Source organism: Onychostruthus taczanowskii, unplaced genomic scaffold (genome assembly GCF_017590055.1).
Source record: "Onychostruthus taczanowskii isolate IOZ18803 unplaced genomic scaffold, ASM1759005v1 scaffold2, whole genome shotgun sequence".
In the NCBI taxonomy this organism is placed as follows: domain Eukaryota; kingdom Metazoa; phylum Chordata; class Aves; order Passeriformes; family Passeridae; genus Onychostruthus; species Onychostruthus taczanowskii.
In genome coordinates, this window is record NW_024499239.1 from 8,795,828 (window position 1) to 8,813,781 (window position 17,954).

The 17,954-nt window shown below is 35.0% G+C and overlaps 1 protein-coding gene across 1 annotated transcript in view; it reads left to right on the forward strand.

Moving 5' to 3' along the window:
• The first annotated feature begins 4,452 nt into the window (after positions 1 to 4,452).
• ARAP2 (ArfGAP with RhoGAP domain, ankyrin repeat and PH domain 2) overlaps positions 4,453 to 17,954 on the forward strand; it is a 105,546-nt gene continuing 92,044 nt past the window's right edge. Inside the window, exons 1-4 of the mRNA XM_041402880.1 lie at positions 4,453 to 5,345; positions 11,539 to 11,609; positions 12,573 to 12,652; positions 17,410 to 17,492. Of these exons, the coding sequence (XP_041258814.1) occupies positions 4,453 to 5,345; positions 11,539 to 11,609; positions 12,573 to 12,652; positions 17,410 to 17,492 (1,127 nt within the window). The remainder of the gene's footprint in view (positions 5,346 to 11,538; positions 11,610 to 12,572; positions 12,653 to 17,409; positions 17,493 to 17,954) is intronic.

Genomic DNA, 17,954 nt, shown 5'->3' on the forward strand with positions numbered 1-17,954 from the left:
ATTTATTTGGAAGAGGATGTGATTAAAGTTATTTTGTAATTATCCTCTAGGTTGACCTATGTTTAGTAACTTCCTTGTATTGGTAGAGGCAATAGTTCTATCGCAATTGCTGCAATCAGTATCTTTTTTTTTCTTTTTTTAAGGCAATCTATATGCTGATTGTATAAGGTAGGTTTTGGGAAAGACCTTTGATCTGCAATATTTTCTATGTTAATCATGTCAGTTTGTATATAGTCAATTACAATGTGAAGATGAAATTTGCTACTTGCAGATTTTGTTCTGCCCCATGGTAAGACCTGTTGCACTGTTTGTTTGGTGTCTTTTTAAAATTTTTTTTATTTAACATATGTATTAGGATCTTGATCTAGTACGTTGTTTAGCAGAAGTTGGGAGCAAGCCTGAACTTGCTTGTGTCTGTTGAACTGATTGCTCATAGTGTGATTATCTTGCCAAGTACTTTTAAAGGTTTGACAGTTTGTTCAGGTTTGTATCTGTATTGATATTAAAAAGGGGAAAAAAAGCCTAGTCCCACTTGAGTGCTTCTGTGTTCACCTATAACCTACTGTTCATACATTTTGTTATTAAAATTTGGGTTGCTTGCTTGCTTCAACAAAGATTTGTCTATCCCCCAGTCAATTTTGTCTTCAACAGTTTTCAACTTGAAAAATCAGAATTGAAGAGTTTTAAAACTAGTAGATATAGCTTTCCAGAATGCCAGATGCAGGTGCTTACTCTCCATGTGAGGAAGGGTTTTGAGAATTGGAATTGCTATTTTTCTTTGGTGCTATGTAGCTGTCACTTTTAGTAAAAGAAAAGACCTGTTAGGCCACTCGTGATTTTTTGCCACTCCTTGTCTAATTCCTTCCCATAAGATGGGAAAAGGAAAAAAATTGACAATCAGTTTGAAGGAAGTGTGAAAAATACTTTCTATGAAGGAAAGTTGGATGATTGCATAGAAGGCTTGAGATGTGCGACACACATTGCAATTCATCCCCTGTTGAAACTCTTTCTTAGAAGAAAAGCCCAAATGGTTTTCCTTGTATTGCTTTTTTCACATAGCAGTTTAGGTGTTTTGTCCTAATTTTGATAAAATGGAATGGTCAGGTGTCTTCCAAGAAGTTTGATTTTTTTTTTTTTTTTTTGTGTCTTGGATGTTTTTTTTAGGAAAAATCTGTTTTGCTTTGCTTCGGAGAGGAGATTTGTTTTATGGAGTGTATGCAGCCATGTGCACTAATGTTGTTTACAAATGCTGAATTTGGGGTGGTAGAAATATGGATGTGAAAGAGAATGAATGTGTTTGTACAAATATATATATGCCACTCCCATTTCTAATACTGTACATCCTTTAGGGTTTATTATAAATTACTTGGCAACCAAAGCTAAGGAGGAGATTAAATTATTTTTAAATTGATAACAATCACATCAAAATAGAGTAATGTATTGAATAAGGTAGTTCTTGAGTTCTGCATTCTTGAGTTCAAACTTTATAAAACGCTTTAAGAAGTGATTACATATTTATGTTGTAGCCTGCAAAACGCTCACCCATGTGTGTAGATTTGTTTAGCTGTTTGTTACTTTAATCTTTGGGTAAGTAGTGAAACCAAACCAGTTCTCAGCATAACCCTTTGCTTAGACCCACAAAATAATATGTAATCTTAGTGGTATTTAACCAGTTGTGTAGCTAGGGCAGATTTATAGCATGTCTTCAGAAATCTTGATGGATGCACTGATAGCTTCTGCCATAGACAACTACAGAAACAGAAAGTGGCTTGGACTTTATCTTGCAGCACTGTTGGCATTTTGTGGTCAAAACATCTTCTCAGCAAGCAGTTCCTTCCTTCCTCTGTTACATGCTTTGTTCATAAGATAGCAAAACGTAATCATTCTTACAGATTTGGATGTGAAGTTGTTCTCTGCTAGGTAACCCTTTGCATTGGTATGTGGTTTATACAAAGATAGGTTAGAATCCAAACAGCTGATAAGACATGGCTATTTGAGTTCCTGAAGTAACAACACTGGAGGTGTTCTGGAATAAGGTGTAGGCAAAGCTATTGCACGTAGAAAAAACAGTATTACGATAGACAAGAGAGAATATGAGGGTATAAATATTTTTGTTTATCTATTATTTATAAATACATAGCTAAAACTACTCTTCCAGGTGCGTTTTTTGTTATTATGAAAGGTGGAAGGATTGAGAAGATGATACTGTCTGAAAATGAGCACTAACACCTTAGGGAAAAAGTAGCCAAATGCTGTCATGAAACCCAGAACTGTCAAGGAAGGTGGAAATGGCTGACATAACCAGCTGCAACTGCAACTTTAAAAGCCTTAGACTGATATGCTAATGCTGTAGGGGTTTTATATACTTGAATATATGTGGGCTTTGGTTGTTGTTTTTTGGTGGTTTTGTTTGTCTTTCTTTTTATTTTTTTTCCTTTTGTTTGTAGTCTGTTTGTTTGATTGTGTTTTTTATCTAATTGCTGAATATCTGAAAGACTATTTTCTGACCCAAACAGTACCTGTCTGATATTTTTTTCCCTGGTGATTAATTTCGGTACTGTTTTTTCTTCATTCTGTACTCAGAATCTGAGAATATATACTCATCTAGTTAAGAGGATATACATTTACATTTTTCAGGGTTTAGAGATGGGTGGAGGCCATGCGGGTGGAGGCCATGCTTATGACTAAGAGGCTGCCATGAAAATTTTGAGGAAATGCTGAGTTTTCAAATTTTTAAATGAATGATGATGGATGTTTATATAAGCATGCAGGTTAGGATGGGACAAAGGTAAATATGAAAGTGGATTGTTAATCTGTTTAGATCAATCCAAGGCTTTTTGAATTTAAATGTCTTGGGAATCTTTAATTGAGGGTTAACTCTGTAATAGAGTTAATCTCTCTTGAGAGGCTGATATCTGATTGACCTGTAGAGTTGTCTGTCTAAAAGGTTTTAATTGTATCAATTTAATATTCAAGATAAGTCACTTCTGAGAATTGTGGGTAGTAATTGAAGCTGATAAAAATATATCCAGAAAAATGAAGCTAGAGACTAGAGAGAATCCAATGATTTATTTTAAATAAAGGAACATTTATAGCAATTGGTACAGTAAAAATGTAGGCAATGTTTTAAGCTTAAATTCTAGATCATAAGTGCTGCATTTTTTATCATGAAATACTTCGAAGAATTAGGTATCGATGCCTACTACCACAGACAAATTCTGGTCATAAGATTTCTCCTCTTTCTAAATCCTACTAATCTTAATGCTCTTCCAGTGAAGCTGTTCCTTCTTTTCCAGGCTGCTTAAGGCTAGTACCTGCATGCCAGGACAGCTGTTACAGTCAGCAGGTTTCCCCAAGGCCAAATTACTCTTTATAAAGAAGGAGAGAGGGGGAAAAACCTGCTGAGTGTTGCTGATCTTAAACCTTTGAAGAAATATAATTTCAGGCTGTTTCAAACACTTTCAGAACAGTAGCATCTGGATTTTGTAAACTGTGAATTTAGATATGGCCCTGAAAGAAAGAATAACTAAAACAGATGAAATCTGGAGTGTAAGAGCTGAGTTGGAAAATACTAAGGAACAACTTGTGGACAGCCAGAACTTGCTTATATCAAGCATGTTATGCTCAGGTCATGCCTGTTCTCTTTGTGGCCAAGGGAAAACTGCTTCCTTGTCAGAGTTGAGGTGCTGGTGGTTACCTGTTTGCTGTGTTCCTACAGGACAGTTTTGTTTGAAGGGCTAGATCTACTGTTACAAACCATGTTATTGAGGATAGTACTTGTTCAGTTGGGTTCTCAGTTGAAGAGGGCTTGAATGCATAGTTCACATAGAATGCTCTAGACAGTAATTTTTCCTTTGTTCCACTGCAGGTATGTTTCTATGTTAAAAGTATTTTGAGATTGGAAGATAAGGCAGTAGAAGCCCTATTCCGTAATTAATTGGTGCTAGTGTGGAAATAGGAAAGTTTTAGGTTTCATTTGTGGTCTTGGATAGCTCTTTCTCTCCCTGATACCCAAGTACTGTGTAATAAGAATGTGTGTGTAGATAAGTGATTCATCTCTTAACTGTTCATTTTAATGTTTAACTACTAGGAATATGTGTTTTAAGTCTGTATTACTTGTGCTGAGACTTTGATTTTGCTATTTTCTTCATATAGGCGAAGATAAAAGGATGGGTTTACCGTTATTGTAATTATTGTATACAAACAATTAAAAAATATTAGACAGGGAGTCTTTCACGATTTTATTCAAGGTAATTGTGAGGTTCAGGTGAGAATTTTTTTTTATGTCCTTTTTCTTTTCCGTATGTTTGCAGTGTTTAAAAAACATCAGTTTGAACTGAAGAAAGTAGAAGAGGTGTCATAAGGAAACGGATATTTTCTGCTGGCTGGTAGACACCAAATTCAAGAGAGTTTTCTTGCTAGTGAACATGCATGCAACCTGACTATTTCTACATGACTGTGTGGGGCAATATACGGAATGAAGTCATGTCATCCACAGGCAATGACTCTGATATTGAAGAATTTTTGGTCAACATTAACCTTGCACATTATCTTCCTAACTTTAAAAAATATGGCTATAACACTGTGACAGATTGCATGGGAATCAATGACAATGTGCTTCAGCAAATGGGAGTGTTGCCTACAGGACACCGCAGAAGGATTCTTAAACAGTTAGACAGTCTTTTGGAAATTCAAGGAAATTCTCTTTTCCGTGAAAATTTAAAATTCAAAGACTTGAAAGGTTTGGAAGAGAAGCAATATTCATCCTCAGATCAGGAGTCTCCTGTAAGCAATTCAATTGTAGATCGGACTGGCTTGATACCTGTAACATCATCAGAACAACTTCTTAAAAAATCTTGTGTCAATAAGGAAAAGCTTGAACTTGCAGAGGAAGACTCAATGGAGGCAAATGATGATAGCTTTACAAATTTGGATTTTTCTAGTTTATACCAGAATTCAGACAGCATACTAAATGCTGTCAGTCAAAATAGAAATACCAACACGAATACTCAGCAAGATGCATTACTGACAGAAGCTGCTACATACCAAGCTGATGAGCACTTGACTGGCTCTTTGGTGTTCTGCGATCCTCCTTCATTTGTTCGTTCATGTGAGACAAAATGCAAGGAAAACAAACAGAGGTTTGCAGATGAGGGTGATTTATCTGATAGTAAACCAGATTCTCCATTCTATAAGTTTAAAGGAGAAATGATAGACAATGACTTATATGATTCTTGTACGCTGAACTGCATGAAAGTATTTCCAAGAGCAAGCCGATCTTTTATCTTAAGGCATCGACCTGTACCAGAAATTCCTGAATCAAGTAAAGTTCAGCCTTCATCAAGGTAATTGCTGTTCGTTACCAATGAGAAATTACTATCATGGTAGAACTTAGAGTTTGGGGTTTCTTGATTTTTTTTTTTCCTTATGTCTGTTTTTTTTTTTTTTTTGGTGTGGATTTTTTTAATATGAGCTGTAGATAAACTGGATCTGATATGAATGTTGCCAAATTAACTGAAGAAGGATTAAACTTCAATGTATTTTGAAAGCAAAAATGGGAGTGTAAAGGGAAATTTTAGAGCAATGTGTCCTTATAACCTCCCCAATTTTCTCTGCATCTAGATATTAACAAATAAAGAAATCTTTATTGATTTAGGTGTAACTCTTAAAAACAATTATATAAAGCATAAGCAAGAACTTCAGGATGGCTTTTGGGTTAATTTCTGAACTGGTAGTCATTTAATTGTTAACTTTGGAGAATGAAGGCTTCCATTTATTCATATTATGTATTGGCGTTTGCTGGTGGTCTCTAACAACAAAACCTTAGCTTTTAGTGATATTTCTAGTATAAAAATATTTCCGAGACATTCCAGCAAGTGAAAACAGCAGTGGAAAAAGGAAGAAAAAAAAAGGCAATAGCTGTGGACGGTTTTTCAGAGTTTATGGAATCTTTTAATTTGTTCCTAAGTATTCAGATGATGTGACTGTATATTTTAATTCCTTCGAAATGGTTGAGTTCATAATTTGAATTCAGAAATTACTGAGTGGCACTTATTTCTTGAATAAACATTAGTTGTTATAGCTTGTTTTGGAAAAATATGATAGAATGTTGAGAAAAATATCTGCTGTTGGGACTTAATTCAAGACCTACCTTAATAAAAGTATAATTGTTGGAATTTTAAAAATGATAGGCACTGAATATGTTGTCAATCACTATGCAATATTGCAGTCTTTAAGGAAAAAATATCTCCATACAGGTTAATTTGTAAAATGGTTGGATCTATTAAGTAAGTTTTAGTTGTCAGGCTGGCTAAATGTCTTAAAGAGAAGAAAAATTAATGCAGAGGCATATGCAAAGTTTTGTTGATGTAGCTGTAACCAAATCATTAGGTTGCATTTTTTTTTCCAATTTTTTTTTTGAACCACAGCTATGCCTGGAAGGGACATGTCTAGGAATGTTTTATATTTATCTTGAGTTTTTCATGTGCATATCTCAGCAGTTAGAAACATCATCGAGTTGATACATGCTGTAAATGCAGGGGTTTCCCACCATTTATAAGTTTTAAGATTACTGAATAATGTCAAAATTAATCTTGTAATACAGTTGTTTGAACAGGTGGAGAGGCAAAGTTTCTTTGCAACAATTAGTGATCTTTTCTGTCTGCCTTAAAAACTCCTTCACTGGTGTCTTCTAAATGACAAAAAAAATTGTGTTAATTGAAACTTAAGTATACCTATCTTTCATTGAGGAGCAGATATGTTAACTTTTGTAGAGTGATTATCCCTACTTCATTTAATAAAACTATTTGTGCTGAGACAAAATGGGATTCTTAACCTAAAAAATAACTACATACTAAAAGAGTATTCTCATTGTCTTTTGAGAAACAGTCATTCAGTTGAGAGACTATGCTGTGTTTGTACTCTTCCCACCATTGCAGTAAGTCCTCCAAATCCCAGTCTGTTAGTGATTGATACGTGACTGGGTCACTAACTTCATTACCCACCACTGTGACTTGTGAGCTCCAGTATCTTTTCCTGGTCTTTATGCTCCAATTATAGCAATATGGAAATTCTGAGGGACCTGTCAGTCTGCCAAAGATTGAGGCTAAACAAGAACTTCACAGCAGAACTTAAACTTGGCAGAAAATTTCTTGATAACCTTTCTGACAACCTTTTCATAGGGGCGGAGAACTGATACAGAGAACTTTAAAATGGCATTGTGCAAACATCTTTAACCTCAGGAAAGATTGTATCTTTCTCACAGAATTGCTCAGACAAACAGCCTCAACTGGCCTTATTGACAGATGCTGGTTTCATCCTTATTACATTGTATAAAGGATGTTCCATAGAGGCAGAGAAATCCTGCTGAAATCTGGGAAACATTCCTTCTAGTCAGCATTCCAGCATTTCCTTCTTGTCATTCATGGATATAAGTAATTTTAAAGCAAGGAATACTTTTCTCATCACCTCCTGTGTGTCTTTAGCACAAAAAGTTCTTACAGTGGGTCTCCTTGTGCGTCATAGTAGGGCTGTGACAGTGTAATTTTTTTTACTAATAAGGCACTTACCTCACTTCCAGTTTTATCTGCTTCCCTGTGCCTCACTTCTGCTCCTGGCTCTTGCCTGTAACAAAGCATGGTGGCATCTGGAAAGACACCATAGCATTTTGGTAGCTGTAAATACTTTGGGTTTATTTATTTTTTTGAGTTATGGCACTACAGTCTGGCAGCACTCTAATATTGGGGGGGGTGGGGGGTGCAGAATTAAAAAAAGAAGAAACAAGTGACAATTTCACATTTTTCTTAATAGTGGAGTTATTGTGCAGATGTTAGTACTGGTTTTTGTTGCTCAGTATTGATGATGTATTGTATTGATATTGTAGTTATACTAGATTATTTTCAGCTGGACTTTTCCTTATTGTATCATTATGAGCTCTCTTTTGGTGGGGAATTATTAACAATCGGTCAAAAGGTGTTTAAAACCCCAAAGTGAAAAATTGAAAATAATGTAAGTATTGTAATGGATGGACCACTAATGTGTCTTTAGGACAAGATTAAACATAATTAGTTTTGAAGTAGTTTTAGAGGCTTTGGATACTTTGGATAATGTCAACAAGCAGTCACTCTTCTGTGAAATAGTTACCATTGCATCATTCTGGGAAGCAGTCTGTTCAAACAAAAAGCTGAAGCAGATTTAGAACATGGTAGATCTGATTTTGATACAGAATAACACACAGATAAAATTTCAGACTGATGAATTATATAATTTTTTAGATTTTTTCATGTTGCCCATCTTTGTTACTTGTATTGTGCAGTAGTGGGGTTATTCTGATTCTTTATTAAGAGAAATAAGAAAAACTAGACCAGAATTCTGGGCAATGTCCTGCATATGGGGAAAGATATAAATAAGTAAAATAGATAATGGTGCTTTGCCTGAGCAGAGACCATTTGTTTTCTGCAGTTGGCAGATCCTATAGTTGGAATTCCTTGCTTGGTGTTGATATCCTTTAGAATCATTTCTTAACATACACGTGGTCATGGTTGCTGGTGAGGTGCCAGGCTGGTGTTGCTGTGTATCTCTACTGTGTTCTGCCACACAAAATAAATTTTTTAGAAGAGAGAAGCTGCTCCCTCTGTTTTCCTGTGGTAAAGTATCATTTAGTACTTTACCTCTGCTAGCAGTCTATGAACCCCAAAGCTTTAACACAGCAAGCTAGAGCAATTTTGATGTGTTTGCATTATGGGAGGGTTAGGTCTTGAGATAGATAGAAAAGAAAACATGTCTTGAATGAGTTTGAAAACAAAAGCTTCTTTCATTTAAAACACTCAGCAGATGAATGCCAAGTAAAGACTTTGAGGCACTGACTGCTTGCACTGACCTCCTTCCCTGACTTTTTTGCAAGGTGACAGAAATATATTGAATAAATCAGCTTGGTGCAAAGTTCTTTGCAAAGTTTTAGCTTTCCATCCTTTCGGCATTTAGCAAGACCAGTCACTGCCTCATCACGTCCTTTCATCCTGTTTATACATAATATGGGGTGCTGGAGAAGTGTGTGCAGCCTGAGCCGCATCCGGTACCTCTTAAGGTATGAAAACAGGGAGTGATAATCACCACAGCTGGAACAAAGTCAGCACTGAATAATAATTGAAACTATTATTCTGTCTTTGAAAAATTGGCGCACTTTGTGATTGGCAGACTGCTTGTGCTAGCCTTCCATTGAAGAGCTAAATAAAGAGTATCATCAGTCTTGTTTGGGGTACCTAATTTTTTAATTGAAAAAATTCAAGAGAAGAGGTATTCACTTTCTGAAATGGCTAAGAAAAAGTCATAAATTGATACAGTTATAAGATTTTTGTTTTCAAATTTTTTCCACCAACAGATGTCTTCAGTATTTTTCTCTCTTTTAATCCAGGTATTTAATCTGTATAACAACTAGCTTACTATTCTATTAAGCATTCACAAATTATTATCATTTTATAGCTTGCACTGTTGGGTTTTTATCACATATGATCTTTCAAGCAGATACTCAAAGTAAGCTCATTTTATTTATTTTATATCTTCATACAGTTTTTGATTTACATAAGTTAGAAATTTGCTTTCCAAAAATGACAAGGAGGTGAATTTTTGAATGCTGGAAAAAAAGACTGTAGTTGTTTTTCAGCAGGATTTTGTGCCGTGTATACGTAAATGTAGGTGCATGATCAAAAAGAATACACAAGTCTTAAAAAGTATATGGATTTTAAAAAAAGTATGGGGTGTTTTGTGTGTGTGATTTTTTTTTTAAGCTGACTTGTTTTTTTTCATTACCTGATGAAATTATCCATCCACCCTGAAACTAAGCAAATGACTCACTGTTTTACAAAAGGAAAGCCTCCATAATTTTAAAAGTTCTTCAAGTCAAAGCTATTTATCTCTAAGTCTTAATTTAGTTTAATGCTACTAATACCCTTCAAAAGATACCAAACTACCAACAAAAATCTGATCTGTGTTGAAATACACTAGATTAGGTTTTGGGTTTTTTTTAAGCATAGTAAATTCTCACAAACACATGAAGTTAGTTTGCTAATGGAGCTTCAAAAGGTGTAACTGGAAGAATTTTAGTAAAATGTATGATGAAACACAGACTTTTTAAGTATTTGCTGTGTATTTATTGTAATTATGACTCAGGAGAGTAGGCAATTATATATGGGAACTAGGCCATTATCCACTTTCACTGGCCCAATTTACCCTGTGTTTTCTAAACCTAGGATTTTATAAAGTAATCCTTGGGGAACTTAGTTTATGTAACCTGGATAACATTTGAAATGTCAAGTAACTTTATAAGGTATGGCTTTTATCTTTAATTTAATCTAATAAAATTTTTGAGGCAGATTTAGGTGTGGAGTAAAAATTATGTGAAAAAATTATGTGTTCATGAACACCTGCCTTCTGTCACAAAGAAACATTATTTTGTAGTTGGGAGTAATTCAAGTTGGACACCATGGGACAGTATGTCCAAAGTTCTAAATGTAGCATCTTAAAATGGTAAAATTTCTCAATATGTTAAAAGGGGAAACAGAAGTTAGGAGATTGATATTTTTAGTAGGAGATAATTGCCTTTGGCTTTAAAGGATGGAGGACCCACAAACTGTTAGGAAAACCAATAAGGATCTTACATGGCATTTATAAGCCTCAGAATATTCTATAAGGATGCATGAGAATCTTCAGTGCTCTTATTTTAAGCAGAGAAAATGAAATTAAGAGGAAAAATTGCTGATTATATTAATGGGGGAGTTCAGAGCTTGACTGAAAAGACCTCTAATATGGACTGCTGGACTAGTGAAAGTGGACTAGAAATTTTCTAATTCACACTTTTTTCCCTATGTTCTGATAATAAAGCTGTCTTGGCCTGAAATGTTAATAGCAGCAGTAATATTGCACTATACATGAAATTACTGAAATACATGGCACCGGCATGCCACTAATAAAATAACTTTTCTCCTGTGCATGGAGATAAATTCTTACATATGTGTAATATGTGTGGGGGTTGTCACTGGCAGGTGCAATGCAATGCCATTTACCTCTTGGTTTCAAAACTTTGTGGGGGGAAATAATTCACTTATGGAAATCTAAACTTTACAACAGTTTTCTTTTTCAGTGTTTGGGAGCATGTTCTGGCTGGATTCTCGGGCCCCTTAAGAGTTTAATGTTAAAGTAGATTTTCATAGTACATCCTTGTCAAGGAGAAGGGAAGGAAAAGGTTGGGCAAAACTCTGGGATCTCCATTCTTCAAGCAGTCTAAATGTTTTTAATGTCAATTCAGAACAAAAAGACCCCCCTGAATTTGGGATCTCTGCTAGGAGCAGAGAAGTCCTCAGTGTCATAAGGGGAGGAAAACATTGTTGTGTGACTTTGAAAATAAATCAGAAAATTTCCCAAGATGTAAAATCTATTGTTTCTATATTTGTGTATCATTTTGTTTAATTGCATGAGATAGTTTTGCTTGTTTTCTGAGACATTTCAATTAATGTTTTCATTCTGTGCTTTGTTTTGTTCAAGTTCCCTTCAGAGAAGAAGAAATATGGGCCTTGTAAATATTTCTTGCACTGGGAGGCAAATTTCACAAAACAGTGAGTTAAGCATGCTGATATTTACATCTTGAATATTAAGGAAAAAGAAACCTTGGACTGATTATCTAAAATAAGCATTGCGTATTTTAAATAATATTTTAAGAAATATTGGGCATCTGAAAGGTTTAGAAGAATTGATTTATGTGATAGCAGAGTATTTAATCAGTTCTGCATTTTTACTTGCTTTTTGGATATGTCCAAATAAAGTAAAAATTAGAAAATCTACTCTTTAAACCACATTTATTTTAATATATATATATATATATTTTTAGGCTAGTGTTTTAAGTTCCTAATATTAGATCCAGATTTTTTTAAGCAGAGTTAATTTCTTGAAAGATGTAAGGAGTGTATTCCTGACTAATGCTGCTTAATTTGTTTATAAGTGCTCATAGCTCCTGGAAAGAATAGGAAATTTATTGTATTAAATAGTTTACTGAAGTGTTTCAAAGTCTTGTGCAGTCAGGTGGAAACTTCTTTCATATTTGAAAAATATGTCTTTTTTAAAGGTATGTGTGTTTATTTTAAGTAAATACTTGGTGACAAAATGAAGATGGTGCACAAAAGAGATATGTGGTGATTTATTTTGGTATTTTTTAAAAGTCAGAATAAAGACCTTTGGAGCTATTGCTTCTTAGACTAGACAACTGAAGGTTTTTTTAATTTTAACTCAGTGCAGGTTAGGAAAGAAGAAAATGCCTGTATGCAAGTTATATTTAAATTGCATAATAAGTGTTAATGTCTGTGGTGAAAAGACAGACTGGAGTTCATGTCTGGAGTTCATGTAGGAAGAGGACATTATTTCTTGTTTCTCAAAGTTTCTTCTGGGAAGGACAGAGAAATTGCAAGCAGTAAAATCTGTGTCCCTTGTTGATTTTATTATGACTTTTGCAGAGCATTTGTGACTCACAGTAGAGCCCTGTGTGACTGTATTTATTTATTTATTTATTGTTTATTTGCTTTAAGATACTTTCGTGGAAGAGAAGCCACCCATTATCTCTCCATATGGGGAAACCTTTATTTGTGACAATGCTAAAGATGCTAAAGTAAGTTGAGAAGCCTGAATGTATATAGTCTGTCTTCACTTTAATCTTCATGCTGGCTATTTCATACTGGCCTTAATGCCTTTTTTTTTTCTTTTTATCTTTTAGTTGCCAGTACTTGATTTCTGTAATTTTAGGTATATGCAAAGGGTTTATGATGTAAATATATGAGGACTAGTGACTTTTGTTAATCCGAAGAAACACTTTGTATGTTCAGTAGTAATAAGAAGCTGCAGTGTATGTTTTGGTTGTTTCTTTTTTTTTTCATTTCTTTTTAAACCAACATAGGGCAGGTAACTGTTGGTTTTTTGTTTTTTTTTTAAACCCCATTGGCCAGAGCTGCTGTATTTATGTACAGTTCTTTGTTCATAATTGAGGTTAAGCTGTTGAAATTTGAAACCGTTGGAGTTTACTAAGAACGCTAAAAGTGGCTTTTTTTGTCATCTGAGGATTGCAGATCAAGACTGGGTATCTCTGCACAGACTTTTGCATATCCTATGAAAGCAGCTTGCACTTTAGGTTAGGTGATGTGATGGTCACATTTGGCCATGCCCTTTTTCAATTCCTGTTTATGAAAGTTCACAGGACTCTTTAGTTCTTGCATTATATTTTTCATGCATCTCCTAAACTTGCTGTATATCCGGAAAGTCACTTTTCTTTTAGGATTATCTGAAGTGAACGTTTTTGTTGGGGTCAGTAGTTGGTGTGAGTGCCACAAATGACATGTGGACAGACTTCTGAATCACGTGGAGGGAGATATGGGAGGTAAATTAGTTTAGTGAGGCATCTGCCAAATGCCATTCATTTCCAGCTCCTGCTTCTGTCTCAGCAGGAGGCAGACCAGAAAATTTTGATTCTGTGATTACTTATACTTTTTCCAGCCAGTCTCAAGCCACAAAATTAAAGATAAAAGAAAATTCTTCTGTCCTGGTCTTCAGTCTAATGTTTCATTTTTAAACTACTGTAAACTATTGACTAAAATAAAAACTACTCAAATGGATGTCTAGGGTTTTCCTTTCTCCCATTCTAATATCTTTAAAATTGATGAAAAAGTAAATGGTTCAAATTTAATCTTCTAATGAGAGTAGTTTTATAGGAATAAAAGTAATATCTTTTTGATGCATACTTTGTTTTGGATGTATACTATGCTTTTTTTTTTGTTGTTGTTGACCTTTTAACACAGTACACATAAAATCATGCCTTGCGTTTCCTACTTGTTCTTGTTATGTGCATGCAAAGCTAGCTTTTGAGTGGTCATTTTCTTTCCTTGAATGCAATGCCTTGGCTGTGCTAGTTATTGTTGTCTGTGCCAATGTCTTTAAAAATTCAAAATTTAACTTCTTTTTAATTGTTTCAATGGTCGAAACTGATTTTCTAGAAAAGGTTTCCTAGCCCTCTTGTTACTTATTAGCATTATTCTGTACATTTCATTGAAATGGTTGTTTATGAAAAAGCATACCCAGAAAGGTTGTCAGCCCCCTTTCTTATCTTAAAAAGGCACAAAGTACAAAAATACCATGCTGTTAAACTGGATTAACTGCTTGAAACTGAATTGCTGTTTTGCTGGTTGTAGAATCATTATTAATGCAGTATATTATGACATCCTTTACTTGATCTGAAGATTTGGATTTTAATATCACATCCATGTATGTGAACAGTTTCTTGCATTATGTTTATCACATGTCTGTTGGAAACTTCATGGCTGATTTTAGTTCCATTAGCACTTCATTGTGGACAAAGGTCATAAAGAAGAACTATGTAACAAACATCTTGAGATACATTTCATTATCAGATTTTTTTTCAGCAGAAGAAAATATCCTAGGAACAAATAAAAATATTTAGATAACACTGTAAAGTATGTGAGATTTTTGAGCTTGTTGCTGCTGCTTCATGTTAAGTCACGAGAGTATAGTTTGTTCATATTGAATAAAAGGTATCAAGTTGTTATACTTACTGACTGAAATTTGTTCTAAGGGCTTGTAAGTTAGCCATCACCCTTCCTTCTGTTTCATTGGTGTAAAAAAAGGCTTCTGTATCCTTTTGTGAAGGGAGTGACTGTAGAAATAGGTAATGAGTCACTAGAGGCTGGAAGTAAGTGAGCATGAGAGGACAGGGGAATGAAGGTTATAAAGAAAATATGCCTTCGATTTGGGTCAGGAAGAAAGATAAGTATAAAGAGAAACCTCTGAATGGCAACCTGAAGAAGGAACTTTTTTTTTTAATACTGCTTTAAAAACCTCAAAAATCCAAGTGTTTTAGTGACATTTTATTGTTGTGTCTAACTAAAAGAGTCAAGTATATTAGAATTCCTCCAGAGTAAGACTGAATTCTAATGAGTTTAGGCCTCATGAGTGAAATACTGGCTTTATTTCTTCCTGTAGACAGATTAAATTAAACATGCAATCTGAGCTCAGTAAATTGTGTGAGCTTCTGAGTATTGGGATACTGTGGAAGGCTGGCTGCATTGCATTTCATGAGAAAATGCTTTGCATAATACCTCAGACACTTGAAGGAGGTGGGAGTTTTGTCTTGCGTTGAGCCTGAGCATCTTGCAGGATATTTCTGTAAACAGGACAGTGCAAATGCTTGGGTTTTCATTTGTTTGAAATATATTTTTTTGTGAGCAAATAGAACTTCCTTTACCCACAGCCTATCTTCATTTGTGAACTTTTACATTTTAAATTCTACTGACAATAGAAATGCATTTCTTAGTTATTGCTTGGAAGTTATCTGGGTCTCTGAATTCACTTGCTCAAATACTGAAGATTATGGAGTGAACACAAGCAGGACATCAAACTGTTTTTGTAGTGGTTTGTGACAGGCAGGAAGAGGTACTATCATGTAGCTTCTGTGGGTATGGATTTCAATTGTATCCTGATAAACAAATGAAGACAGAGGATACTGACTGTTTTTACTCTGAAGTAAAAATAATATCATTCCATGATATTAGCCTCTTAACTATTGTGCAGAAGTGTGGTGATTTCCCCTTCTTTTGGGAGATTCTGGGCAATGCAAATACTTGATAAACAGTGGATAGATTGCTTTTGACTTTTCTATTTGATTTGTTTACAAGGTATATTGATGCTTTTTGGTTAGTTTTTTGTAGGGTTTATTTGGTTGGTTTTATTGATGTGTGGGGGAGTTTGTATTGTTTGGGTTTTTTTTGTTAGTTTTTCTTTTTTTTTTAGCCCCTTTAGCCCTTTAACTACAGCATAGTACTGCAATGTGTGGGTGGTTAGGTTTTGGTGGGTTTTTATTTTTAAATGGGTCTGGTTGGCAGAGGAAGACAAGCAATTCACCTAGATTTATCCTAGCATCAGACTGATTTCTACATTTTGCTGCACACTTCCTCTGCTTTGAAGTATGTCTTTTTTTAGTCTTGCCTTTCCATGTTGCCAAGGTACAGTCCTCAAGTACAAGATTAGGTACTGCTACTCAGAAAACAAATTGCAATGTTGTGAAAGCTTATCCACTTTGTTTCTGCCATTGTTCAGCTTTGTTACATACACATAAAAGCTTAAATGAGTTAATTAAAACACTTCTGTCAGAAAGCATGGAGATGTTAAATTTAGGGTTTTTTAAAGGAAGAAAGACATATTGAAAAGCTTAGTAGTGCAATATGATTGTCAGATTAAGTTCAGGAAGTGTGAAATGTAATGTTTACGAGCAGTGTTAACCTTGACATTTTGTACACTGCAAGCAGTTTACAAAGCAGTGTGATAAAGATTTCTAAGCAAAAGTTAATATATGAGCCTTTTAAGAAGTTCTTGGCAAGAGACAACCCAAAAAAACCCAATGAGATAAATTCACTATGTCTGAGTTCTGTTTTGCTTTAGGATTTTCCAAGAAGAAATATTGTTATGAAAGAGAGGCTAGCAGTGGCAAATCCTAAATGATAGAATTTGTCATTATTTTATCTTTAGTGTTCTGTGAAGGCTGTACATTTATTCCAAGAAGAAATACTGTTATGAAAGAGAGGCTAGCAGTGGCAAATCCTAAATGATACTTAAGCTGCACGTAGCATGTGGCTCTTGAGCTTAAAAAATATTCACTTGTTGTGGTTTAACCCCAGCTGGTAACTAGAACACAGCAGCTTGCTTGCTCCCACTGCAGTGTGGATAACTGGAAAACAAGTAACCTCTTAGATGGTGGAATAAGACCAGTTTAATAATTACTACAAAGCAAAATGTAATCATAATACTAATCCTGATAGTAACTCTAGTGGAAAGGAGAGGGCATCATGCTCTGTGCTATGGAACATCTCTTTGGCCACTTTGGGTCAACTGTCCTGGACATGCACCCTCCTGGTTTCCTGTTCCTGTTCTCGCTGGCAGAGCATGGGAAACTATAAAGTCCTTGACTTAGAGTAATCTGTACCCAGCAACATCAGTGTGTTATCAACATTATTCTCATTCTCAAATGGAAAGCATAGCCCTGTACCAGCTGCTTGGAAGAAAATAAACTCTATCCCTTCCAAAACCAGGATGTCAGTGGTGCCTCAAGAAAAATCAGAGCAGTGGTATTTCTATGCACTCAATCTCTTTATCTGATTTTATTGTATTAGGTGTTTTGGGCCACGCTTAAATGTTGAAAATAACATTTCTTAGAATACAAAAATCAGCTTTCAAGTCCATGTTTGAAAATGGGGGAAAGATCAGCATTGCTAGCTAGGCTGTTTGTATGTGATTTGTATCTACAATAATTTAAATACCACTTACTCCTTCAGTACAAATGTTAGTTACAATATATTTTTTTTCTAGGAACTTCAGGGAAATGAATTCCTGGCTTGTGAAAATCAACTGGATCTAGGAATGAATGAAGAATATTCTTCTAAGAATCTATGGTATTAAATAAGAATTACTGAGAAACTCAAAGTGTAAAGAAGAAAATGCTATTTACTGATGTCACAAGTGGATCTCTAGCTCTGAGGACACAACCATGACTATTTTTTTTTCTTCTGTTTGAGGCTTTACCCCATCTTGTATGAGGCAAATCTGGGCATTGTGGCTGTTCTGAGACTCTTTAAACTAGGTTTCAGAATCTGTTGTGAATTTGGAGAGTGTCCCTGTTTTCCCCACTCAGAATAAGGAAGACCGAGTTCCATTTTTGTATGTCTCATAGCTAGCTGTGTCTTACTTTGTCATTAGGAAAAAACCAACCCATACAAACAAGCACAAAACTAAAACATATTCACCACTCCTGCCATGAGACACTGGCCAATGCCTTGATGAAGTGGGAGCTAATGTGCTTCGTAGTTATCCTGTCTGCACCAGGCTCCTGTTGAGGTGGGAGAGGGAAGAGTGAT